The 26,073-nt window shown below is 35.9% G+C and overlaps 1 protein-coding gene across 1 annotated transcript in view; it reads right to left on the bottom strand.

Moving 5' to 3' along the window:
* Positions 1 to 26,073, bottom strand: part of DPYD (dihydropyrimidine dehydrogenase) — a 972,677-nt gene that overhangs the window by 478,074 nt on the left and 468,530 nt on the right. Inside the window, exon 13 of the mRNA XM_010598084.3 lies at positions 21,546 to 21,761. Coding sequence (XP_010596386.1) covers positions 21,546 to 21,761 — 216 coding nt within the window. The remainder of the gene's footprint in view (positions 1 to 21,545; positions 21,762 to 26,073) is intronic.

Here is a 26,073-nt window from a genome sequence, read left to right as displayed (position 1 = left end):
ACTGTTTTAGTTTTTCAGTCTTTATGGAAGCAGACTGCCACATCTTTCTCCTGCAGAGCGGATGATGGGTTTGAACTGCCGATCTTTCAATTAGCAACCCAATGCTTAACCACTGCACTACCAGGGCTCCTACAAAGAAGTACAGAGGGTTAATATACCATAAAGAACACTCTGCTGAGGGTCAAGTCATGGCTTCAGAGTATACAATCACCATCTAAATAAACTTGATCAATTAATTAATTTAGGACTTAGTCTCCTCATCTGCAAATGGGAGCTCTTAGACTAGAGTTAGAGCTAAGGTAGGTCTTTTTAGCTCTCAGTCTCAGCAGCAGGATTTAGAATGCTAAAATAACACAGTAGGGCAGCAGTGACTAGGAAGGGACAACTGATTCAGACACTCTTATGGATTGAATTGTGCCCTCCTAAAGCATGTACTGTAAATCCTAACCCCTATACATGTGGTTGGGGGTGGCGCAAATGGCTCGTCTACTAGCCAAAATGTTAGCAGTTTGAACTCACCCAGAAGCAGCTTGGAAGGCAGGCCTGGCAACTGCTTCCAAAAGGTCCCTGCCTTGAAATTCCTATTGAGCAGTTCTACCTGGCACATGTGAGGTCTCTGAGACTCAGATTCTACTTGATGGCAATTAACAACAACAATAAAAATACCTGAGGATGTAATTCCATTTGGGAATAGAGTTATCTTTGTTATGTTAATGAGGTCACATTAGTGTAGGGTGTATCTTACACCAATCACTTCTGAGATATAAAAAGGAGCAGAACAGGCACAGTAGCAAGAAAACACAAGTGGGAGAAAACAGATGACACATCACATGAAAATTGCCAAGAAACTAAAGGAACAGAAGCTGCAAAGAGACAAGGGTCTTCTCCCTAGAGCTGACAGAGAGAGAAAGCCTTCCCCTAGACCCAGTGCCCTGAGTCTTCTAGCCTCCTGAACTGTGAGAAAATACATTTCTGCTGTTAAAGCTACTCACTTGTGGGATATCTGTTATAGCAGCACCAAGAAACTAAGACACATTCCTAGAGTAATAAGCTTTATTCCAGATTTTTCTTTACGCTTTAGAGTATCTCTTTAGAATTCTAGTTCAAGGTTTTGTTTTTGGGTTTGTTTGTTTTCCTCAAAATTTAGCTTGGAACATTTATTTATTTTCTTTAACTCTATAAATAACCAAACAATAGGTGATTACTCTTTGACTATACACCATCCAGTAACAGATTCTCTCAAAGGTCAGAAGCCTGTATTAACCAGCTATTCTTTAGAAGTTGCCTCTATCACCCAGACTATATCTTTAGACATGCTATTAGGTCACACCTTCAATAGAACTGAGTCAATCTGTCCCTGATGACCACATTCTCTAGAACAAGAGAGGAGATAAAAACAGCTCCTTTAACTGCTAATTAGCTGTCACAGTGATATATTATGAAGAATATTAAGACCACTATTAGGCCTTCATATTTTTACTATTCTAATTGTCAGGAATGCTAGAAGTAAAAACCACAACAAGATGTCGCTTCACATCCATTAAATAAAAAAAACAAAAATCAACAGTTGTTGTCCAGTTGATTCAGACTCACAGAGGCCCCAGGGGTGTCAGAGTAGAACTGTGCTTCATAGGGTTTTCAATGGCTATGACATTTTTCAGAAGTAGATCCCTAGGCCTCTCTTCTGAGGTACTTCTGAGTGGATTCAAACTGCCAACCTTTTAGTCAGTAACCAAGTGCTAAACTGTTTGCACCACCCAGGTACCTTTATACCATCAGGTTGCCTGTAATTCAAAAGACTGATAATTGTTGGCGAGTATGTGAAGAAATTGAAACTCTTGTACACTGCTGGTGCGAATCAAACTTGTGCAGCCATTTTGGAAAACAATTTGGCAGTTCCTCAAAAAGTTAAATATAGAGTTACCATTAAAAAAAAAAAAAATTAGCATCTCGTCGAAGCCGACTCATGGTGACCCTATAGGACAGAGTAGAACTGCCCCATAGAGTTTCCAAGGTGCACCTGGTAGAGTTGAGCTGCTGACCTTTTGGTTAGCAGCCATAGTACCTAACCAGGGTTTCCATTCTGTTAATAATTAAAAAATGATGATGGTTGCATAACTGTGAATATACTAAAAATACTGAATCTTACACTTTATAAAGGTGAATTTTATGATCTGTGAGTTATAATACGAAACCATTACAAGAATACTAGAAGTTAGGTTGATGGCTAGGGCTGCTAAATAGTGTATTCTTTTGCTCTGAAATTTTTTAATTATAGGAATCATTTTTTCCAAGGGATTAAAAAGGAATGTGTTATTAGACGTGTAGATATATTTTTTATATATTATGTTTAAAGGACAAAGTTCTCAACAGATGAATACATGGACTCGCAATATATAGAATTTGTTCTTGCAATGGCTACAAATTAATGGAAATCATCTAGGTTTTGACTTAACAGAAAACCACACTGAAATTTATATGTAAATACAAAGCAGGGGTTTTTATTGAAGGTTTGTAAAAATTCTTTTTTAAAACTTTAAAATGGTAAACAGATCTATTTGACTTTTTTTTTTTTAATGAAAATCTTTTATCACTTATAATGAATAGGCTTTTTCTATTATCTCCATGAGGAATAAAATGAAAAATTGAGTGGCTCAAAATGTAGAATGGCTGGAGTTACAACACTGACCTCTATCTCATTTTTCTCTCTCAGGGGATATATCTTTAAATAAGCAATTTCAATGTTTAGCCTTGTATTCCTTTGGTAAATTCACTTTACTGCTATCTTGCATAATTTCTTTATAACCTAAGACTCCAAATGGAATGAATACTGTTTTCTTCATTCTTAAATAATATTTTACATCTATTTTTATATCTGTGATTTATTATTTTAAAATACTTCTCTGGAATAGGTTGAAAAACATCTTTGAGTTAGAACAGTAAATATTTTCAGTTACCATGGATATATCTCCAAGGTTAATCCTACTTCAAAAACATTTTAGAGAGTATATTTTGTGTATTTCTCTACCTATCTTGAAAATATATATTCATAACTTCAAATTCCCTGTGGAGCAAGGTCGGAACAAAAAATATACATACCCTTCCAATAAAAAAAAAAAAAGTTTGATATTGTAGTTTAATTCAGGCCTTCTCATCTTTTAGAAATCTAGTTTTAAAATACTTATAATGTTCTCAAGCTTTATTATTTATTTATTAATTTATTACAAAAGTGTAAATCAATCCAAGATTCACTGTGCACTCGTGGCCCTTTATTTCAACTACAACCTAATGTTCTATTCAAAATTTTATTTCAAAATCCTCAAAGAAGAGTTGGGAACTGGGTGGCAAAATGGAGGTGATCATTTTTGTTTGGGTCTCTTATAAAGCCCAGACGTGTGTGTACTGAACTTCGTTCATAAACTATAGTTTATTTATGTGGTAAATGCTCGTGTTTATATTTCAACCATAGATTACTTTTTGAAATGAAAAGATGAACTTGCTTAGCTATAAACACTAACATATGAAAAAAAAAAAATCAAACCTGCTGCCATCGACTCAATTCTAACTCACAGCGACCCTGACTCAATTCTAACTCACAGCGACCCTATAGGGGAGAGTAGAGCTGCCCCATAGGGTTTCCAAGGAGCAGCTGATGGATTCAAACTGCTGACCTTTTGGTTAACAGCTGTAGCACTTAACCACTGTGCCACCAGGGCTCCTAGATCTTATATTTTAAAAGCACTCATATTCTTCATGTAGTTAGTTCATCAAGCATCGATCACATCTCCTCAGAAATGAAATAAATGTAATGGGGTATTGAAATATTCTGTTCTTACATTTTACTAACTTATAAGCAAAAATCAGTTACACAGTAAAATTGCGTAAATGCTAAAAGTAAAATTATCCTATTACAAATATAATTTTTGTTTATTTAAAATATTACCCAAACTTATGTCTACTTATGTTTCATGATTTTATAATTCAAGGTAATGCATAAGTTATCAATTAAATAATGAACTCAAAGTTCTTATTTCAGATGTCCTCTAATTAGTCATACTTGTTATGTTCTCATATTTTCATAAAAAAGGCATTTTTGCCTTAGAGGCATGGGATCATCATATCTTTTTCCACATGAACACCAAATAACATATGTTAAAAGGAGGAACTGTAAAAACATATGTGTACATTAATACGATGTGATATAGCCTATCAGAGGTGAAACATGGCAAGCAAGCAGCATGTTTCACATTCTGAAACACATTTTAAGCCTCCTTTTAATCACGTAATTTAGGCCTCAGTTGTGTTTCTCAATTGCTCACTACACAATCGCTGCAGAACTCAAACAAAACCTTCAGTATAAAAATGACAACCCTTTTGTTTCCACTAAATCCTTATTCTGTCATCCACTGGCAGGGAGCTTTCCAGTCTTGTTCTCTGCCAGTCCTTACCAGTTTGCCAATTACACAAGCTGCTTCCCAGACATCAGACACAAATTCCACAAGACTGCTGTGCAAGCGTACCCTAATTAACCATCAGCTTAATTAGACAATTTACTGTGTAATTAGCAGGCAATTAGTCAACACCTCTCAGATCTTATTGACTGCTGTGACAGCCTTTCCTTCTCTGCACATTCCAATACATAACAGCGACCATGTTTCTAGCACTCTCAAACCTGTACGACATGGTTCTGGGTGAAGTGAGTAATATTATATAATAAAGGAAAAAATCAATTCTTAGCCTATCCAATTACTGAACTGTTTTTAAACTTCTCTCTCTCACTTTTGAATACAGGAAGTCAAATATTAAAAACACTTTAGGTACCTGCTCCAAAAATGACTATACAGCCAACTTTTTAATATGTTTTATTTCATATTTTAAATGTAAAACGCTTTAAATTCCATTTAGTATGAATTAGGTTCCATGACCGGCTATGCCCATAGTAATTTGAGTAAATTTTCTGACTGTGTGTAGGAGACTTACACAATTAAATCCCATTAACATTAAAAGCAATTACAGACACAAATCCCACACACACTGATGGAAGGTGCTCTAGGGCCGGCAAGCATTTTCTAGTTTTCTTTCAGTGAACTACAATGAGGTCCAGGAACCAGGAATCACAACTGGGCATTTACATGTATGAATTTTACATGAAAAAGTGTTTTTTGTTTTTTTTTTTTTTTAGTGTTTTCCTCTCAGCCCATGTGTATGTCACGAAACACCCACTGCTCTTTGCAGTCTAATTTCTTACCCCTATAAAACACTTTCCATTTTCCGGGGATTTACTGATTGGTAACTAATGAGATCCCAACAGCTATAAGGAAAAACAACCCTTCTTTCTCTTCAAAAATAATAGAAGGATACTTTCTGTTGAATGATTTAAAAGTCATAAAATCTTCTGTTAATGGAAAAGAACAAAAAGGAAGAATTTGTGACCACTCCTTTACTGTTTAGTTGGGTAAGCATCACCTGAATTTTCTGATATTCCAATATACTGACAAACTACAATAAATATAAACTACCTAAGACAACAGAATTATTTCTGTAGTATTTCAACTTTCCCATTAGCAACAGTTTTCTCTTTCTTCTTTTCTGACTTTAAGGCCCAGAAAATTCCAGGCAAGAAGAACAGTTAGTGAAAAGCCATAGGTAAGAATGAGGCTGACTTGTTGGAGGAAGCTAGAGAGCCCAGTGTGGCTGATGCCTACTTCGCTCAAGGCAAAGTAGAAAGAGATGAGGTTTGAGACAGACAGGCGCCGTACAATAAAGTGATTTGTACAAGGATTTGGATTTTAAGGGCTAAAGAAAACCACTGAAATGTTTTAAGTAAGGGAAGGATATGATCTGATTTAAGTTGTAAGAGGCAATTCTGGCTGCTGGGTGAAGCAGGGAACGTAGGGCAAGTGAGGAAGCATGAAGGCTCTTTTAGGTAGATGCTGGTACAGCATCCAGGAAGAAATAATGAGGGCCTGGATATGGGTGGTACTAGTAGGGATGAGTCCTTATGAGACAGCACAATTACAGCAATTTTCTACAATTTAATAAATAATCATGTAACTATTAGTGTTTTAGTTCATCATTCGAAGTATGGTAACAATAATTTTTACTTACATGGTGTTTTACATGTTACAAATCATTTTTACATGTTACAAATAATTTTTTTACATCTTTTATTTATTTTTTAAATTAAATTTGAGCATCACTAGAATACTGTTAGAAAAGCAAAGTAGTTATTATAGTCTTTTTTTTTACAAGCTAACATGCTGAGGTTGAAAGAAGTAAATTGTTGAGTCACATTATGGAAAAAAGAGATGACCCTCAATGCTTTTCTCAAAACAAGGGAGAAAATTAAAACACTTGAATAATAATTAGCATAATTGCCTCTAAAACCCATAACTTAAAAATTTAGGGTATATTTCACCCCTCCAATCTTTTGGACACAAGCAACACTTCTGTGCTATAACACTTAACAAGAGAATCTTAGCATACATTTCATTTATGTTTGGGGCCATACTATTTATCCTTATATTGATCAAAAGATTTCAAAATACAATGCAAATATTTGCAAATATTTCACCTCTTTAAAAATCATATACCACACGTTGCAGCCTATTTTAGGCTGGGTAATTTTTTTTTATATACTTGAAGTTTCCATTTATTTTTTATACTTGAAGATTCAAATAGCCTTGTAGCAATCTCACAGAGCTCCAAAAAAAGGGAATGTCACTGACTAAGGGCCCCAGCTGTTGCACTCTGAAATTCATTCCTGCATTTGTACCATGGCCACGCTTCCCAAGGGTTGCTCCCAGCCAATGGCTGAGCAGGGCCTGAATACTAGGCTGGCCCACTCCTGAGAGACCTTCTGATGGTTTTGCTGAAACTTACTTAGACTGCAAGGCGGTCTAGGTTGCTTCCACCCTATCTTCCTTCCTTCTCTGCTTCACTTGAAGCCAGACTTAACAATTCTATCTTACAACTCTCCCAACCATCCTGATTCTCTCCACATTTTTTCTCATACACATTTCACCTAATAAAATCCTCAATCACATCTTGGTATCTGTTTCTTGCAAGACCTGGAGTAAAACAATCCTGCTGTCATGTAAAAAATGCACATGATATAAAAAAAAAAAAAAAAAATCAGTATGAAAGAGATTTTATAAAATTTAAGGATTTTTTTTTCCATAATATGTTTTCATGAAATTAACATTGTCAGTAATTAAAATTCAACATAGATTTTAATAATGTAATACACTGAAATGTAAGTTTTGGCTGAGACTTTAAGGGAAACAGAAATCAGTCACAAAAGTAAAATGTTCCCCTTGCAGAAATGTCCAAGTAGACGACAAAAATTTTCTCAGGGAACTCTTACGCACTTCAACGCCAATAAGAGTACAAAAAAAAAGAAAAAGACAGGGTTGCTGGAGATTATAAAATGACCTCTTTGTCAGGTGCTAACGATGTGTTAAGAGTCCCACTGTTACCTCAAATCCCAGGGGAGGGGCTGCAAAAGACTCCTCAGAACACGTGATTGTTTCCCCTCAATTTTTCCTTTTGAAAGGGTGGTACACAATGGACAGGGCCCACTCCTGCTCCACATGTCCAAAGGGTGGATACTGAGTTGTTTGCTGCTGGAAGATGAGCTAAAAGAGATGTAACCCCATGGAACCAGTCTGCAGTCCTAGGATTGGTTAAAGGATAAGCAAGATTTTCCTGTGGACCAGTTAAAGGACCCATATAAAATAAGGCATAGTGAGGTCAGTTGAAACTCTGTTTAATAAGGACTTCTGGAAAGACAAACAAGTCTCATTAGAGAAAAACTGAGGTACTCAAAGGGTTCATAGGTTGCACTGGAAGTAAGCTATGAACAGAGATTCAGAAGAACCCATAAAAGCACCCGTACAATCACTCAGGAGAAAAAGGAGTTAGCTTAAAAGAATGTATGTCTCCTAGAAAATACTACCCAAAGTTATATTTATCCAGTAAAGTAAAACTAGTCTTTAATGGTTAGTATTATTTACTAATCTAACATTTGTAATATGCTGAGCAGTGTATTACATTCCAAAACTAAACTGTCCTGCTGATTAGACCAGGGGGCTAGTCAATAGGCACTTGCTGGCTCTTCCATTTGCAAGGCATTTTATCTGGCACTGCCTGAAGGTCACAGGATCTGCATTCCAGAGGCTAGCATCCAGGCAGGGAAAATAGACACACACAGGCATGCACACACACACACACACACACGCACACCACATAAAGAACCTATTCAATTTTATAAGTGTCAGCTGAATAGTATGGATCATAAATCGTACAAAAGCTCAGAGAATGAAGAGAAGATAGCCATCACTAGGATCATCACTGCCTTGAAAGATGGTTTGGATTTTTATATTTGAATAGGAGGAGATGTCTTCCTATGAACGAGGAATGGCCAAATTAAGGTATAGACGACACAAGCAAAAGTCAAAAAGTCCAGACTGGTTTAATCAAAAAAGAGAGTTGCATGAGGGGAAAAGTAGAAATTATTGCTGAAATGGTGAATAAGATTTATATTACGATTAACAGTGACCTCCAAATTGAATTATGTAATTTCCCCACTTAAAACCTCTTCAGGTTCCCTGTTGTCTCCACACAATCACATTTAAATTCTTAGCCTTACAGGTCAGGCCTTTCCCACAGTCTCTACGCAGCTGTCATTTTATGCTGCGTTATTCTAAATCTTTTAAATATGTTTAGCACCCTCATGATCCTGGATGTCCACATGTTATCTCTGCTACTTAGAGTACAGAGCCGGCTCAAAGGTGAAGTCATTTTTCTCACTTGAAAAAAAATAAATAAATAAGAAAAATACACCTTATTAAGTAACCTTTTAGTCTTAAGTGTCCTTACTGTTTCATGTCAACATTCAGTCATCTCCTGCCTTTTGGTATATAAATACATTCTGAACTAGAATTTCAGTTTTTCAGGTAAACCATTTCGCATATGTATGTGCACACACACACACACACTACATTGTCAGGGCCTTATAAATTTGTGTTGAGAAAATGAGATAAAAAAGAAAATAAATAAAGGACATTAGCAAGAACTCTCGGGATACACCCAGTCTGTCCACCTACTTAAAAGTGGCACTTTATTTGATTACAGTTTTAGGTAAATTTAAATTTTAATAGAAGGAGAGGGTTTGCCAGGAGAGAAGTGAGAAACGGTTACAAACATATGGGATATTGTGTAAAAAGATGCAAATGAACTGCAGAGCAGGATGAAAGGGCAGCAAGCAGACTTCACTGAAGTAAAAGAAGCAGATGGTGAAGTAGGGTAAGAAAAGGTAACTGTGTGTGAAAGGGCAGCCTGAGTGAACACTCCTTTAAAACACCAATACCTTCCTTGTGCATCTAATGACACATTATTTCAAAGTAGTGGTGACCGAGTATGAAGCACATTGTAAATTATGTAAGAAAAAGTAGAATAACAGGAACTACAATTTTACTAAAACTGAGTAAGCCTTGCAACAAAATAGCCAATGTACCTACAAGCCTTTGATAAAAAAGTTGACCATACAGTAAGTAATTATTGGGTTTTATATTTAATTTTTTTAAGAAGGATAATACAGTAATGTTACCCAGTTAGGGTCTTTGCCCTGGAGCAGCTGAGCCAATGAGACATACTCCACGTCAGAAAGAGAGAGAAGGTTTATTGAGGAGATGTATACATCATCAGGAATCTGGCAGTGACACAGGCTGTCTCTATGGAGTCCCAAAGAGCAATTTTACATTAGAGCTTATATAGACTCTTATAGGATTAGAAATGTCTTTGTAGTTACCTGGCCGGACATATGGTCAAGAGGAGTAATTTATTACAAGATAGTGGCAAAAGACTCTTTATCAGACTAAAGAGATATATATCAGACACCTACCTGGGCTCTGATTTTCCTGTGGGGGGTTGTAAGTCACAGGTGGTGGGACAGAACAAAATTGTTTGTATCAGATTAAAACAAAGAACAAAATCATTAATATTAGGCCCAAAGTCTTTAACAGAGGTATGGGAAGGAGGAGGCTGGCAGAGGAAGGAGGAAAACTTATATAGGTTCATCATGGCGTTAGTTATGTCAAGCTCTCAGTTGCCCAATTTGAAATGTCGAAAATATGTTGAGCATTGGGGTCACAGTAATGATTGGGTTTTATATTTAATGTTTTAAGAAGGATAAAGAATATTCTTACTTAATAATGACTGGAATGTTGTTAAAGACACATAAAATGCAGAGCCAAGGAAAGTAATATGGAACTTAATTCATGTTAAGTTTCAACCAAAGACTTCATCATTTTAACAGATCCAGAATGTGGAGTTTTTTTTTTTTTTTTTTAATTGTGGTGAAAATGTACACAACAAAGCACACAGCAATTCAACAATTTCTGCATGTACAATTCTGTGACAAGTCGTGTAACCAGCCCATCTTTTTCCAAATGATTCCACTACCAGAAACAAACATTCAGTGCACCCTGTGTTAAAACAACTCCCTATTTGGAATATAGAGATTTTTAGCTAGTTGAATTTAAAATCTCCAAAAAAAAAAAAAAAAATTATGCAAGACAGAGTAAGGGTAAAATCAGTTTCTCAAACAGCAGGATTTTACTTAAAGAAATTTCCATTAAGCCATAATTATGAGAATTTTCCATTAACCTTAATACCAGATGCTTAAAAAAAAAAAAAAGGATCTGAATAAGAGGTATTTTTTCTTATAAGAAAAGTTTTACAGGCTAGCCCAGATCAAAATTATACATGACAATTTATATTATTAAAAAGTCTATTTGAGTCTCACCTTGTCCACTCTACTAAAATGATTAACTAATTAACAAGTGTGAAATCACAGCCTGAAACGGAAAAGAGGCGAAGACGTAATTACATTGGGAAATTGATTAGTCTATTTCATAGTCATCTAGCCCAAATTGTGAAATAGAATGTAAAAAAACATTGGGGCAGTTTAAAGAGCTTCAATGTTCTACTTGTTCAAAAAATAATAATTTGGCTACAATTAAATGATTTCTACTTAATAGCAAATATACACACTAATCTGTGTATTTGCTTATTGTATTCAATAAGCAAAGTCTGGCATACATGGCAAACTGTCATCAATTTAGAACTTCAGGGACAGATAATGGTGTATTTGTTAGATTCTAACTTGCAAGATTTAGCTTCAATATTGCAAGCATACACACAAATGCGTGTACAAGCATGCACACATTCTTATGTTGTTGAAGATATCCACGTTGTTTTATAGAAGAGCTAGCTAAATAGTCCCAAACTGAACACTTAGATGGAATCTCCCATAGGACTATCACATTCAAACTGTATCCTTTAAATAAAGTCATTTGACAATGTATCAGTTTTATAAATTTCAATAAAAGAAATCTAAACAATTAAAAAATTTAACCCACAGACAATCAAACTATTACTACACAGAAATCATTTGTGATTTTAGCGTGTTAAAAGTCCTCCAGATGAGATGTTTACATTGAATTTATTTAGATAATTATAACTCTTTAGTTTTATACTAGGTATATATCAGGCAAACAATAAAAAAAAAATCGCATAAAAAATCGTAATTCGTTATGTACACAATTTTGGAGCTAGAAGTATAGCAGTGAAAACAATGCACTGGACTGGTGTTCATTTATTATTTCACAGTCTTTCATGACAAGGTGATATAGAAACTCTTAATAGTAACAAAATAAATCAGTTTGATATAATGTTTTAAAAATTCCCAATCTCTATTTTTGATAAGGCCTTCCAAAGCAAATTACAAAAGTAAATTGTGATGTTCTCTACTGTAATCCAAAGAGGATTAGGCAGGCTCTAAAATATTACTATGTAATGTATTTGTGAAATTTGTCTTAACAACTCTAAATATTATTTTTAGCATTTATAGTCCTGACAGTGTTATTCCTGAATACTCATCTGGTTGATATGTGCTAGCAATTTGTACAAATGCAGGCAACTTCCTCTCAATTAAGATAATGTGGATTGAAAAAAGTTTCTTGAAATTCACATGGGAGAGCAGACAACCTACATGGTAAAATGTCTGCAAACCTTATTATGTGAAGGAAAACAGGACTATTTAGAAAGAAAAAAGAAAAGGCTGTGGATAGGACATGAGAGCTGTCTCCAAGTAACTGAAGAGCTGTCATGTGGAATTGTGATTCAAATTAGAACCCTCTAATTATTCACTCATCTAACAAGTATGTATTGAGTCCGTCCTATCTGCCAGACATTGTTCTTGGCACTGGGTAGACGATAGTGAGCAAGAGACACAACATTCGTCTTTTTATTGCACTTACCTTCAAGAGGCTAAAAGAAAATGAATGAGTAAACAAATAAATGATCAAGAACATGGTGAGTTCATATGGCAATAAGTACCCAGTGAAGAAAAAAACAACGAGGGTCATGTGGCTCAGAGACTTTGTGTGGTCAGCAAAGGCTCCTCTGAGGGGGTAACTTTTGATCTGAGAACTGAATGAGAAGCAAGAACCCATTATGTAAAGATCTGAGGGCAGAGCATTCCAGGCAGAGTAAACATCAAGCCAAATGGCCCTAAGATAGGAGGGTGCCTGCCATGTTGGAAAACTAGAAAGGGGGCCAGCATGGATTGAGGAAAACAGTATGGAAGAAGATTGGTATGTGATGATAATAGATTCACAGAAGTAGAGGATTTTCAGAAAAAAAATGGACTTAAAGATAATTGGGCTCAATCCATTTGTTCAATTTTTTTTTTTAAAGAGCACTAATAAGCATTCTCTGTCTCCCTCAGTCTGCCTCTCTTTCTCTGTATCTCTCCCTCTCTCACTGACAGTGTATATCTCTCACTCTCTCGTAATAAAAGTATACCTAGAACCTCAAGAGAAATAAAAGCAAAGTTGCCGCTCTGCTTGAAGCAGGGGGTGAAGGGTCCTCAGTGCACCTGCTCAGCTAAACTCCTGGTCTCTGCAGAACACTGATGCAGCCAAAGTGCCCTCATTTCAAATATAAAATAATGAGGCCCAGAGAGGATAAATTCTAAAGGAGCATGAATCTGAGGAGCCTGAATTTGCAATCAAATAGACCTTAGTTCGGAGCTCTGGTGGCACAGTGGTTAAGTGTTTGACTGCTAACCAAAAGGTCGGCATTTCGAAACCACCAGCTGCTCCTTGGAAGCCTTATGGGCCATTTCTACTCTGTTCTGTAGGGTCGCTATGAGTTGGAAAGGACTCGACAGCAATAGGTTATGTTACCACAGTTTTGCAAGTTAGAGCCACCTGTTACAAACGCCAATTCTTGAGACAGGGGTGAGGTGGGTAGCGAGAGCTTTATTATATATCATTATATGGAGACAGAGGGGAATGATCTCCTCCTAAACCTATCTGTCTTGAGAAACTGGAGGCCAGCTGGAGTTTTATAGGGAAAAGGGAATCTGAGTTTTAGGAACTTGTGAAACGTTCGTTCTCTTTCTGTGTGGTTTTGGTGGTCACATCTCAAACATGTTAATCTTTTCCTGCCATTATCCCATCAGCCCAGGGGGTAACTGGTGCCATCCTGGTGACCATCGTCCTGTTTGACAGCCTTAGATGGATAGCACTTATTTTTCCATGGTCTTAGGGGAAACACTGGTTAACTTTTAACTTTTAGAGGAGCTAACACCAAAATCATACTTGGAGACAGAGACAGGATACAGAAGGGAAATATATACCACAGGTACTGTTCAAGACATGGCTGAGCAGCCTGTTCCAGTTAGACCTTGATTCAAATCCTGGTGTAGTGAATTAAAGTCTTTTGATGGGAGGAAATATTTCTGTGTACGGCCTTGTAAACTGACTCGACAGCGATGGGTTTTTTGGGACTTGCTCTAACCACCGAAATCATGTTGTGTGATTTATAAGCCTAGGCTTCAAGAGGCCTTGTAATTTCCCCTCTTGCCTTTTTAGAACACCGCCACCTTGTGAACTAGAGTAATGTAGCCTCCTTGAAGATGAGACCACATAGAGAGAGACAGGCCCCGTCATCTCATCTGAGGACCTAGTCATGTGAATGAAGCCATCAAGAACAGCCAGGCACTAAGCAGCCTGTCAGTTGATTGCAAAGACATGAGTGAGGCCAGCCAATACCACATGGAGCAAAGGTAAGTTAACCCAGATGAGACCTGACTAGATTGCCAACATACAGAATCAAGAGACGATTACTGGTTGTTGTTTTAAGCCATCAAATTGTTGGGTAGTTTGTAAAAAAAAAAATTTTTTTTTTTGATGTGCAGCAGTAGAAAGATAGTACAGAAATCAGTTACGTTTGCTAACATTGCAAAATCCTAAAGCATGGGCCATTCACTTTGGGAATGAGAGGCAGGTGGAAGCTTAAAAAGCTGAGAATAGGCTGTTAGCAAAGGTTGGAAAAATGGTGGACAAATTTCAGTGGAGGCTTGAAATGCAGTGTGAAAATTGTCATTGGAGGCTGGGAAAAGAGCAGTCTGTTAAGGGGATGGATCACCCAATAAGCAACATATGCACAGGCTTACTTCTGCTTACTTCCTAAACTGTAGTGCACAATTTCATCTGTTTATCACCACATCAGAGATGTGAAACCCATGTGAAATTGTGCACTACAGATTAGTAAGTAAACACAATGAAATCCATGGGTACTGGTTTACTGTAAGCCAGTACGTACTTTGCTTAGTGGTTAACCCGCCCTGAGCCTGTATTATGTAATGGCAGAACAACTGGCAAGAATGTTGCTGGTGATAATTTGGAATATAGAAAACATACCCAATGCATTTGAAGATCTAAGGAAATTTCTGGACAGAATGCTGAAAGTATCAGTTGAGTGTTTCTATCAATGAATAATAAGGTAATGGAAGAGAAAGAAGAAATAAAGAAGCATCTATTTAAGAAAAATTTACAGCAAATTAAAGAATGCCCAGAACTTGCTGAGTTGAAAAATAAAACTGTTCTTTATACACGGTCTCTCCCAGATGTAAAAAGCTATTCTCAAAGTGAGACATGACTTCAGGTTAAAGATCAAACCAAGAGTATTGCTGTAAGCCACTTTATTAAGGCATTAGAAAGATTTGAAGCAGAGCCTAGTAGATTCACTCAGGTAGACAGTAAGGATTCTAAGAATCCACAGTGCAAGCAGCAGGACCCAAAGTGGAGAAATATCTGTCTCAAAAAGAATTATAGATGTATCTTTAGGGCATGGAGTCAGCTCTTAATAGATTCACAAAGTTTTAAAGAGAGTTTTGTAATGACATCACTGTCGACTAGAACTAAAAGAGATAATTCAAAATGAAAATGAGGATAAGGGTTCTAACACTCTATGGGTAGGCACAGGTTGGAAAGACTACTCAATGAGTCATTTCTAAAAAAATAAATCTCATAGTACCAAGGGCCCAGGGAGCAGAGCCAATGGCAGATACAAACAACCTGCCAGGGAGCAGGAACCACTGACAGGAAGAATTAGAGCTTAATCAAGGAACATACCCTAATCTTAATCAAGGAATGTATCCTGCCCTATAGAGGACCCCAACAACATGTGCTTAAATAAATTTCAAAATTGCTATGGACCAGTGACTTCTATGATATATATATATATATATATATATCATGGTGATCTTGCCCATATCGTTTCCTCATGGATGTATGGGGTCTTGGTTGGTGCGAATGGTTAACACACCTTGGATACTAACTGAAAGGTTGGTGGTTTGAGTCAACCCAATGCGCCTTGGAAGAAAGGCCTACTTCTTAAAAATCAGCCATTGAAAACCTTATGGAGCATAGTTCTACTCACTCATGGGGTCACCATGAGTTGAAATTAACTCAGCAGCAACTGGGTCTATAGGGGAAGATAACTTGTCTTTCTGTTTCATAGATTTCTGGATAAAGAGAAGCCGCATCCAAGGAGCCTCATATACATTTGAAGTTGATGAAGATCACAAGGTCATGGACAGAGCCTAATGTCATGCTGGATGACATTTTCGGTATCTTGAAAAGGGGTGGTTACATTTTGCATATGGGAGGGATGTGAATCACAGTGATCAGAAGGCAGGCTAGATAGACCATTTTCAAAGATGGCTGCAATCATGTTCCATATTGTAAGCATACCCTTTTGCACTATGATTTTGCTATTCCTCTCATTAATAAATGATGGCATTTCCTTACCTCTTGAATCTGAACTGACCTTGTATTTGCTTTGATTAAAAACACTTAGTGATGTCTATAAATTCTAAGTACTCAATAAACAGCTGTTAATAATATGAATAAGGAACTCTGGTGGTACAATGGTTAAGTGCTCCTTTGCTAATCAAAAGGTTAGTGGCTCAAACCCATCCAGTGGCTTTGCAAGAGAAAGACCTGGCGATCTGCTCCTGTAAAGATTACAGCCTAGAAAACCCTACAGGATAGTTCTACTTTGTCACATGGGGTTGCTATGAGTCGAAATTGGCTTGATAGCACCTAACTCCAATGACAATAATATGAATAATAATGATGATGAAAACAACAACAACCTACAATATTAAACACCATGCCCAAGATAATGATTTAGAAATAGTTTTGTACAGAGGATCCCAGGCTACAGCTCTTTTATCTACATTGCACTGCCTCTTCATATTTGTTAGCCTTTCTCTAGGGTATATATTTACTTGGAAAAACAAGACAAAATAAAAAAGAACCTACTTTAAAATCAATAATTTCTTTATGGTAATAAGTTGTACTAACATATTCCATGGTGTCTCAGAGAGCAGAACTAGAAAACATGGATGGAACTTATGAGAAAGTAGATCTCCAGGTTTATAAAATTAGATCCTTCCATAGCTAGAGCCCACCACTTATCTATCAGTTTGTCATACTGTAGTGGCTTGCACGTTGCTATCATGCTGGAAGCTCTGCAGCCAGTATTTCAAATATCAGGAGTGCCAGCCATGGTAGGCAGGTTTCGGTAAAGTTTCCAAACTAAGGCTGACTAGGAAGAGAGGCTTGATGATCTATTTCAGAAAATCATTCAGTGAAACTCTATGGATCACAATAGAATATTGTTCTGTATAGTGCTGGCAGATGAGCCCCCTAGGTCAGAAGGCACTCAAAATACACAGTGGCAGCAACAATGGACTCAAGCATACCAAAGTTTGTGAAGATGAGGCATGAGTGGGCAACATTTGGTTCTGTTGTACATGGGGTTGCCATGGGTTGCAGTCAACTTGATAGCAAGTAACAACATAGCTATAGCAAGCTGCCTTAAGGATCTAGCATACTCCTTTTAATGGGAAACATTCAAGAACAGGTTACCTTTCTTCTATCAAGAATATTGACATATGTACCTAGATAGTTGGGCCAGATGATTTCTATGTCCCTTCTTAATATTGTGTGATTTTTACTCTTTTTTATCAAAACTTCTCTGTATTTTAAAGGTTTAGGAAACAACTTAAGTGTTAAAACACATTGAGAAATCCCACTGACATTTTCATTTTTAGACATGTATACATGTTCTAAAACAGACAATATGAAAATTTAAAATTGGCCTTTTCACCTTTGATTGAGATCAGTCCTCAGAATGGTCAATTTTTTGTAACTGCCTGTTCATGTAGCTGAAAAACAAAAACTCAATATGCTGCTGCTAAAAAATCGATTTATTCATTTATTTATCCAACAAACATTTATAGAATATTTATCAGATCTCTTCTATATAGTAAGCATTCTGCTATGTGGTATAAGGTTACATTTTATGAAAACAGCTACAATCACTACTTTGGTTCCAAAGAAATAATGAAGAATCTTAAATATTTCCCAATTTTTAGTTTTTCAGAATGTTATGTTGAGAGAGACCTATTTACTCAACATCTGATACTTATTAAGACAAAGCATATGCATTCAATGTATTTTCTAATTAAGAATCAATCACGAGTTTACTCCAATTCCTGTATATACCTTATAAACGAAGTGAACTGTTGCTAAAGTTTGAATTTGATTCAGGATAGTAATAAACACTTTCTTCTTAGTTTATCAATCTGTATAACGATAAAGGTATATGCAAATTGCATTAGGTTTTATCCACTTGTAGTATATAAATCATATTTCCCTGTGAGGACAAAATTCATGGAGACAGCTAGTGAAAATAATTTTTTTTTTTACACCTATTTCCTACCAATATTATGCGAACACAGGTCAAGAGGTTATTCTATGTCAAGTCCAAACCATTTCTAATATTCCCAGTTAAAAGAGCATTTATCCAATTTGTTTTGATCATTTAGCTTTACTTTAATCTTGGCAGGTTGATTTATCCTCGACTTCTTAAAATTTAAACTTGAACTCAAAATATATTTATATAGAAACATAATTTTTATAATTATATTTTAAACATTATTTTATCATTTTTATAAAACTTAAACTGAAGAAAAGCAATCTAGGTATTTTGGGACATTCTTGGAAAGAATGATTTTGGGAGGAAGAATATAGTTAATAAAATCCATCTTTGATGTTATTTAACACAGAAGGAAACACAGATCTTTTATATTTGACATTAAAAATCTGATCATTTGGCTCCCTAAAGAAAGCACATACAGCTTTTATACAAACTGCACAGTAAAGAATAATAATATTTCTGTTTACTGAGATATCAACTGGCATTTCACTGTAAGTCAATGGTCTATCGTTGCTACAGCATATTAGACCTCAATCTGGCATCTACAAATGTCAAGAGTATAAAAAAATACAGGATGAAAATCAAACGCATGTTCTGAACTCTGGAAATAGGAAAAAAGAAAAAGGAAACAAAGTTCACCTAAACAAATTTGCTGCAGAAATCAGTGCAATATTCAGCTGTCAATCTAGAAAAACAACGAGGGAGCCACACTGTCAGTAGGACAGGATAATAAAATTTCCAGCAGATGTTCAGGCAGGGCTCTAATTTTTACTGAACTCCCTCGGCAAGCGGTTAATTTCTTTATCATATGCAGGCTCGGCAAATTGTGCTTCATCAAAACTGTATTTTGAAATATTAATATTTCATATGATAACAAAACTCCATAGAATAACCTTTGTCATATTAAGAACATCCAAATTTCAAATGTCAAGATTCTGAATTTTAATGCATTTTAAGTAGCTTTTTGAATTGGCATAATAAATTATAATAAGACTAATCTAAATTTGTGTGCTATAATGTTACACAAATATATAGTACATATAATATTTTAATAAAATGTGAGAAAACTCAGTAACGTGTACTCATATTATTGAGTTGTATGCTACAGCATTTCATCAATAAGAAAGCACACAGCTCCTAAGACATATATTCACAACAGATTCAATCACAGTATAAGAAAGCAAAGCAAAACAAAAAAGTGGATGCAAACTGAATATTTTGCTAAATCTTGTATAGAAAATAGCATTATATAAGCTCAAGGTGGCACCATTATATTTGTCGTTACAGTCTGCACAAATATGTTTAAAATAGTCTCTGTACAAATATTTTGTCGTACCCATCATCAAAGAAAGTAAACTAGGGTCCTAACTCCCCCCCCCCCACCACGCCCTGGTCATTAGGTTTCATGTGCCAAATTTAATTTGCATTTGTTCATAACTCTCCTTTTGAACCAGCACCACAGACTTCGGAATTGATAGATTAAATTCAAATTGGGGGTTTAGAAGGAAGGGAAGTTAGCTTCCACATTTCTTTCTGCTGGTGATCCTAATAAAAGGAACTACTCCTAGGCTGCTGAAAGAGACAGCATCACAAATCAGTGCATGTCACCAACAGAGTAAAGATAGAAGTCTCTGATTAATCAGAATTCAATTTTCACAAGCCAAGAAACAGCAAATTCAAAGCAAGCACTTTTATTTTTTGGCTACGATTCTTCACATGTCCCCCATTAGCCACCTAAAACTGTTTACATATAAATTTTTAAAATAGAACAACAAATACATAGTCTTTAAATACTATCTGAGACTCAGTTTTCCCCCAACAGATTAACCATCTGATTACAGCTTCACAGGATGAATTGAAACAAAGGCAAATATACCACCAAAATTCTACACAGGTTGTAAACAATTGACTCATGGTATTCTAAAGCGGAAGCCAGTATTCTCTATTCATTTTTGCACTTTGTTTAACGGAAGTTTTTTTTTTTTTTTTTAGCCTAATTATTTGAAAGGAATAACATCCCTTTACTTGGCTACTTAAAAATCTGATTTTTTTTCATGCAGTGGCTTCCACATTCATGAGGAGTCTCTAGATTTTTCTTCACCACTCTTACATGTAGCATCCTGGAAGGCTGTCAGAGTAAGACAGCCATAATGTTTTAGCCATAATAATGCCGGCTACTGATCCTAGTAAGAGGAGAAAGAAAGAAGGAAAGTGCTTAATGGGGCGTGTTTGTTCTCTAGTATTTTCTTTGCCTAAGGATAAGGCTGATTTAAATAATGACACCCTTTTCTTAGCCACTAAATTCATACATTCTTATACATTAATTATTACTAACTACCGGTTAGTACTAAATACATCAATAGGTTTAGCATTTAAAATGTTATCAGTAAAGGGTCTAAGAATGCTTAATTCTGCTGTTCTTTTCTAATTCAAAATCCTTTAAGAATGGAATCTTTGAAAACATGCACTTGCTTCTGTGAAAATATTTTGTATATGCATTGTGTACTTTAAAGAATGTATATGCATTGTGTACTTTAAAGAATGAATGAATCTCAACTTCAATATAGACTTCATTTTCTACTAAGTGTGTCCACTTCTGGTGTGAGTACAAAGTCACAATGCCACATGACTCCCAAGGTATATGTATTTTGGAGAAAGTTTCTGCATTCAAAAGTTCAAAAAGAAACCTATTCATAACCAGCACCAACGAATTACACTGAAAGATTCCTTTTGACATGAGTTAGATCACAGAATTTTATGCAAAACAAATCCACTGTCTCTCTGAGTTCAAGCGTCTTCATTCACACACATCCCAAAATCACAAAAAAAGAACATCAAAATAGGAATTCATGGGGTTGCAATTATTAAATGAAATAGTCACTTTTGTAATATTTATATTTGTGACACTCTTGAAACCATATACAATGAGAAATATATGCTCCTCTTCTGCCATGGGACAGAAGGAATGGAAAGAAAGGAAAAAAACTTATGTCTGAATAATGTACTCGTGTGCATGAGGGGAGTTTCTTTTTTCAGGAAGCAAACAGGTGCAAATTGTTAATCTCAAAATCTTCAACTAACATACAAAACTGTAAATTTACTTTTTTTTTTTTTTTTAAATAATCACTGTAATGGTGGTATCTGACAGGATTATTGGGAGGATCCAATGAAAACACTTATATAAAGTACATGGCACTCTGAACCACAGTACGTGCTTGCTAAATGTTAAAAAGATCTCAAACAGGCGTTTGTGTATAAAGTGCTTATTTGTCTTTCCAGTGTAGTCAAATAGTTTAATAACTATCATTTCTTGGTCAAAAAAATCTTTCCAGTATAGTATGCATTCCCTAGTTAAAATGCATGATAGGCATGTAAAGACGACTTTAAAAATATTTTCTTACCTTATCAAGGGAGAAAGTTTTGGTCACAGCGAAACCCCATCCAGCTTCAAACGCTCTTCGAATCATAGATGCACTGGTAGCTGGAGTTGCACTAGCAAGACCAAAAGGATTTGTAAACTTCATTCCAGCCATTTCCACGCTAATGTCCACCAGATCAATAGGAGTGCAAAAGAGGGGCAGTTCAGGTTTGGCAGAAACCGAAGCTCCATATTGTGACTGCAAAACACAAACAGCCAATAATTGCTCTTGCATCACATCTGATTTGTCCATATAATCTCTTATAAAAATCGCTTCAACACAGCGTTTGAATCAATATAGATTAAATCGGTCTGTTTACAATGATGAAACCTGGCAACAAGTCAGCAGTGAACCAAATTCATATAATATCATCCTTTTCTGATCTAAAAGGCAGTATGGAGAGTGTTAGCAGAAGTAAAATCAATTAAATAAACCAACGAAAACATCTGTTTAAAACATACAAACACAAGAGATTCAAACACGAGAGGGAATAATTTTACAATTTACCTCCTAGCTTCCATTAACCCTTTGTACTTAATTCGTGGAAACGTCTTTAGAGCTCAGAGACATGGACAACGGCAAGTCAGGAGGCCTAAATTCAATTTCCAGTAATCTCACTACTGTTTATATGATCTAAGGCAAGCCACTTGACATGTCCTTGTCTTTTCTCCTCAGCAGTTCTCAGTGTGGCAGCAGGAATACTCGTTGCCTAATTTCTACCTCATAGAGACACTGGAAAATGCATGAGAGTATAAACCACACGGGCACATCTAATTTGGAAAGTGGGTAATGTACTCAGGTGCATGAGAGATGGTTTTGTTTTGTTTTGTTTTGTTTCCAGGAACCAACCAGGTACCAAACATTTAGTGTCAAAACCTTCAACTGCCACTCAAAACTCTACATGTTCCTTTCTTAAATGGTCACTGTCACCATGCTGCTCACAGGATTATTGGAGAGATTAAATGAAAACTCTCATGCAAAGTGCACAGCACACAGAAGCATAGTAGGTGCTTGCTAAATGTTATTAAAGATCTCATCAGGCCTTTCATTTGTAAAGATCTTCCCCTCCCTCCTTCCTTCTCTCCAATGTTTCCTTCCCGCTCCCCCTCCCTCCCTCCCTTCCTCTCTCTATTTATCTCTGAAAGACAAATAATACTGGAAAATATAAAAAGGATGAATTTTTTCAGTCACAGTGGTTACTGAATGGATATGCGTTAATTCAAAAGTAAGAAATTCTTTCTCTTGTGACTCATCACTCAGAAAAAAAAGTTATTTGAGCAGAACTTTAATTTTACAGGAGTGTGTCCTGTGTAGATAAAGATTGCCACGACTTGCATAGAAATTGTTTCTGGCCCTCCACCATTTATAATGCAAAGCAAAGTACACTTAATATGTAAAAAGGCATCAAATCTGTCAATTGAAAGACTAATGTGTCTCTGGTACCTGCGAAAAAGTGCCTGATGGCGTCTGGGCTTCAGTTATGGTAGACACCTTCTGCCAGGGGTATCCTGGGCTTCAGAGCACATTTCTAAATATTGGTCAGTGCTGTTGTGAACATAATTTCTCCTGTCCTCACACAGGACTGAGATACTATTAAAATGATTACCAACAAAAACAAAAGCTATCATGTATAAGGTAGGGAAATGGGGGATAATTTGAGACCTGTAATTTGATGTGCCTGTGTTGGGGGTAGGGGGGCAGTGTGTGTATTCACGTGGATACTTACAATGGGTGTGGAAGAGAAACCACCCTCAACGGTATTTTCTTAGCTCTGTGTAATCATGATTTAAATTGAATCAAGCAATCTTTAGCTTACTTTAAGGAAGAATTTCCTGGCAGCAGGAGTTGATTAATACTGGGAAAAATAAAGATACACCTTTCTGATTTGAGGACTCTTGTAAACAATATTGGGCAAGCTTCTGCCTAATACCGATAGCAGAAATATACACAGCCCCATATTTGGAATGACACAATATGCTTTCTTCTCATTTTATGGTTTTGTCTTGAAATATCTACTTTCCTTCACCTTTAGAGCTGAATTTTAGTTTGTTCATAACTGTAACTATATATAGCATTAGGCAACAACCCAAGGATGGAGAAGGCAGATACATATTTATAGTTCAACTAGCATTTCCTAATTTGTGTAGTTTCAGAAAAACTAAGCATTGCTCTGGAGATCTGACGGAGGCTTCTACCTTAATACTTAGAAAGGAAATGATAAGGACAAACTTTGTAAGATTTTCTTCAAGCTTTAACACAATCAAAAAGAACAAACCAAAAGAAGCAAATCAAACAACAAGAAATAAATACACACAGAGAGAACTCTTTAAAAGGAGAAATACAGCTTCTTATAAAATATTTTTTTCTTTTATTGACAAAAATGCTAGGTACCGATGTATATATATGTGTGTGTGTATGGAAATAACCTAAAAGCTTCGCTTGGAATAGGCAGTCTTCATACTGAGCACACACGGGGCAATTTTTGTTTTGTCTTTGTGCCATAAGGTAGTGCTACAACGACCTGGTCCGTTCAACCTCATAACATACCCACACCCTAACATACATTTCCTTTTTTGAGCTTTAAAAGCCTATACCCTCTCTGAACCCTTGCTCAGGAAACTCCCACATCTCAAACTTCAGTTCTCACCACAGAATTAATTCCTCCCAAATCCTAATCTCATCCTCTACATTCAGATTTCCAACAGGCTTTAAGACCCTTTGGAAATGGATGCTGTGTTGTTCCTTCAGATCGATCCATCCAAAATGTGCCTCATCATATTCCCCGGAAAAGAATCACTGTCCAGGTTTTCAGTTTCTGACAATACTATTTTTTCCAGTCATCCAATAGTGCTAGTCAATAACAGGCGCGAAAAACAACCTGAATGTTGAACAAGGGGGATTAGTTCCATAATGACACAACTGTAAAAAGGAATGCTATGCCTCCATTCGGAATGACACAGAAGAAAAAAATGTACAGATGTGAAAGAATGTATATCATGTACTAAGTGAAAAAAGTGGGTTAACATTTTATGTAAGTCCAACGTTTTCAGTAAACAGACTCATCAATCTGTCATGAAGGTTAAACACCAGAGTTATCTCTCAGATTTGGGATGTTAGATGACTTTTGATTTTTAAATGTTTGCTTATTATATTCTTTATATATGTGATAATGAACATAATTCATATGAGATAAATAAAATTAAAGATATAGTTAAAAAAAAAAATTTTAAGTGAAACTTTAAAGCCTATTAAGTGAAGACCAAGGTAAAGAGCCTGCTCTTTAGTGTCCTCCACTGATTGTCCTAGTCAGTCTTTTCAGGTATATTTATTATTATTCAGAGAGATAAAAATACTTAGAACTAGAACGATCAAAGGGTTGATGCACCTTCAAAGCTTTATTTTACAAAGAGGAAACTAAGGCAAAGGAGGTTAAGTGAACACAAGTTACTCAGTTAATGACAAAGCCAAAATAGATATATACATATTTTTTTCTGTCTTGTTGGCTAATGTCCATAAGCTACCCCTCAGAAGTAAAAGGTTTCAATCATTCCTCCTCAAAAATATTTTGTGCTTCCCTGCTTCTGTATCTTTGACATTCCATATATTTCTTTTTCATTTACTCAAAAATTCCCCATTCTGAAGGGCTATCTGGTCAAAAAAGATAAAATATTTTAACTGGTTCACCCCTAAGGCATACAAAAATAAAATTCTTTAAATTTATTCATTATATTGAAAATATCTGGTTATATGTTTAAGCACCAGCATGCTTAAAACTTTTCCATATCTTTCAGGAAACAAAGTTCAAATTCCTTTGCATGTCATATACTGGTTGCTGCAATAATGTTGTGCCACTATACCTCAAAACCCAAACTCATTGCCCTCAAGTTGATTCTGACTCATAGCGACCCTATAGGTCGGAGTAGAAATGCCCCATTGGGTTTCCAAGGAGCAGCTAGTAGATTCAAACTGCCAACCCTTGGGTTAGCAGCTGAGTTCTTAACCACTGCACCACTAGGACTTCAAAATACCTAGCAAGATTCATTTCTTAACATTCATATGGAACAGCTTTCATTCATTTATTTATTCAGCAAGTATTTATTTTCAAATACAGAGGTGAACAAAGCAGACAAGGTCCTGCTAACCTAGAACTTAAATACAGAAAAAAATAAATAAAGGCATCGACCCAATCAACCACAAAATTAAAATTACAGATAGGTTATCAAATTGTTACACATGTCATATATTCTCTTATACATTTCCACTTGCCTAAAATACAACTCCAAGACTTTTTAATCCCTTAAACTCTTAATCATTCTTCTAATTTCAACTCATACAAGCATACATTTCCTGAGAAGTTTCATTACAAACCTCCATGACCTGGTTTGATGTAGGTGACTCTTCTCTCTGCTACACTGCAATTTAAAATATGCCTCTACCTCAGTATTCATCATACTGGACTTTACATTTTGATTTACTTATCCATTTCTTCAACTAGAACATAAGCTCCTTG

This window comes from Loxodonta africana, chromosome 3 (assembly GCF_030014295.1).
Source record: "Loxodonta africana isolate mLoxAfr1 chromosome 3, mLoxAfr1.hap2, whole genome shotgun sequence".
Classification (NCBI taxonomy): Eukaryota; Metazoa; Chordata; class Mammalia; order Proboscidea; family Elephantidae; genus Loxodonta; species Loxodonta africana.
Note: the sequence above shows the minus strand (reverse complement) of the source record. Positions and strands in the feature narration are given on the sequence as shown.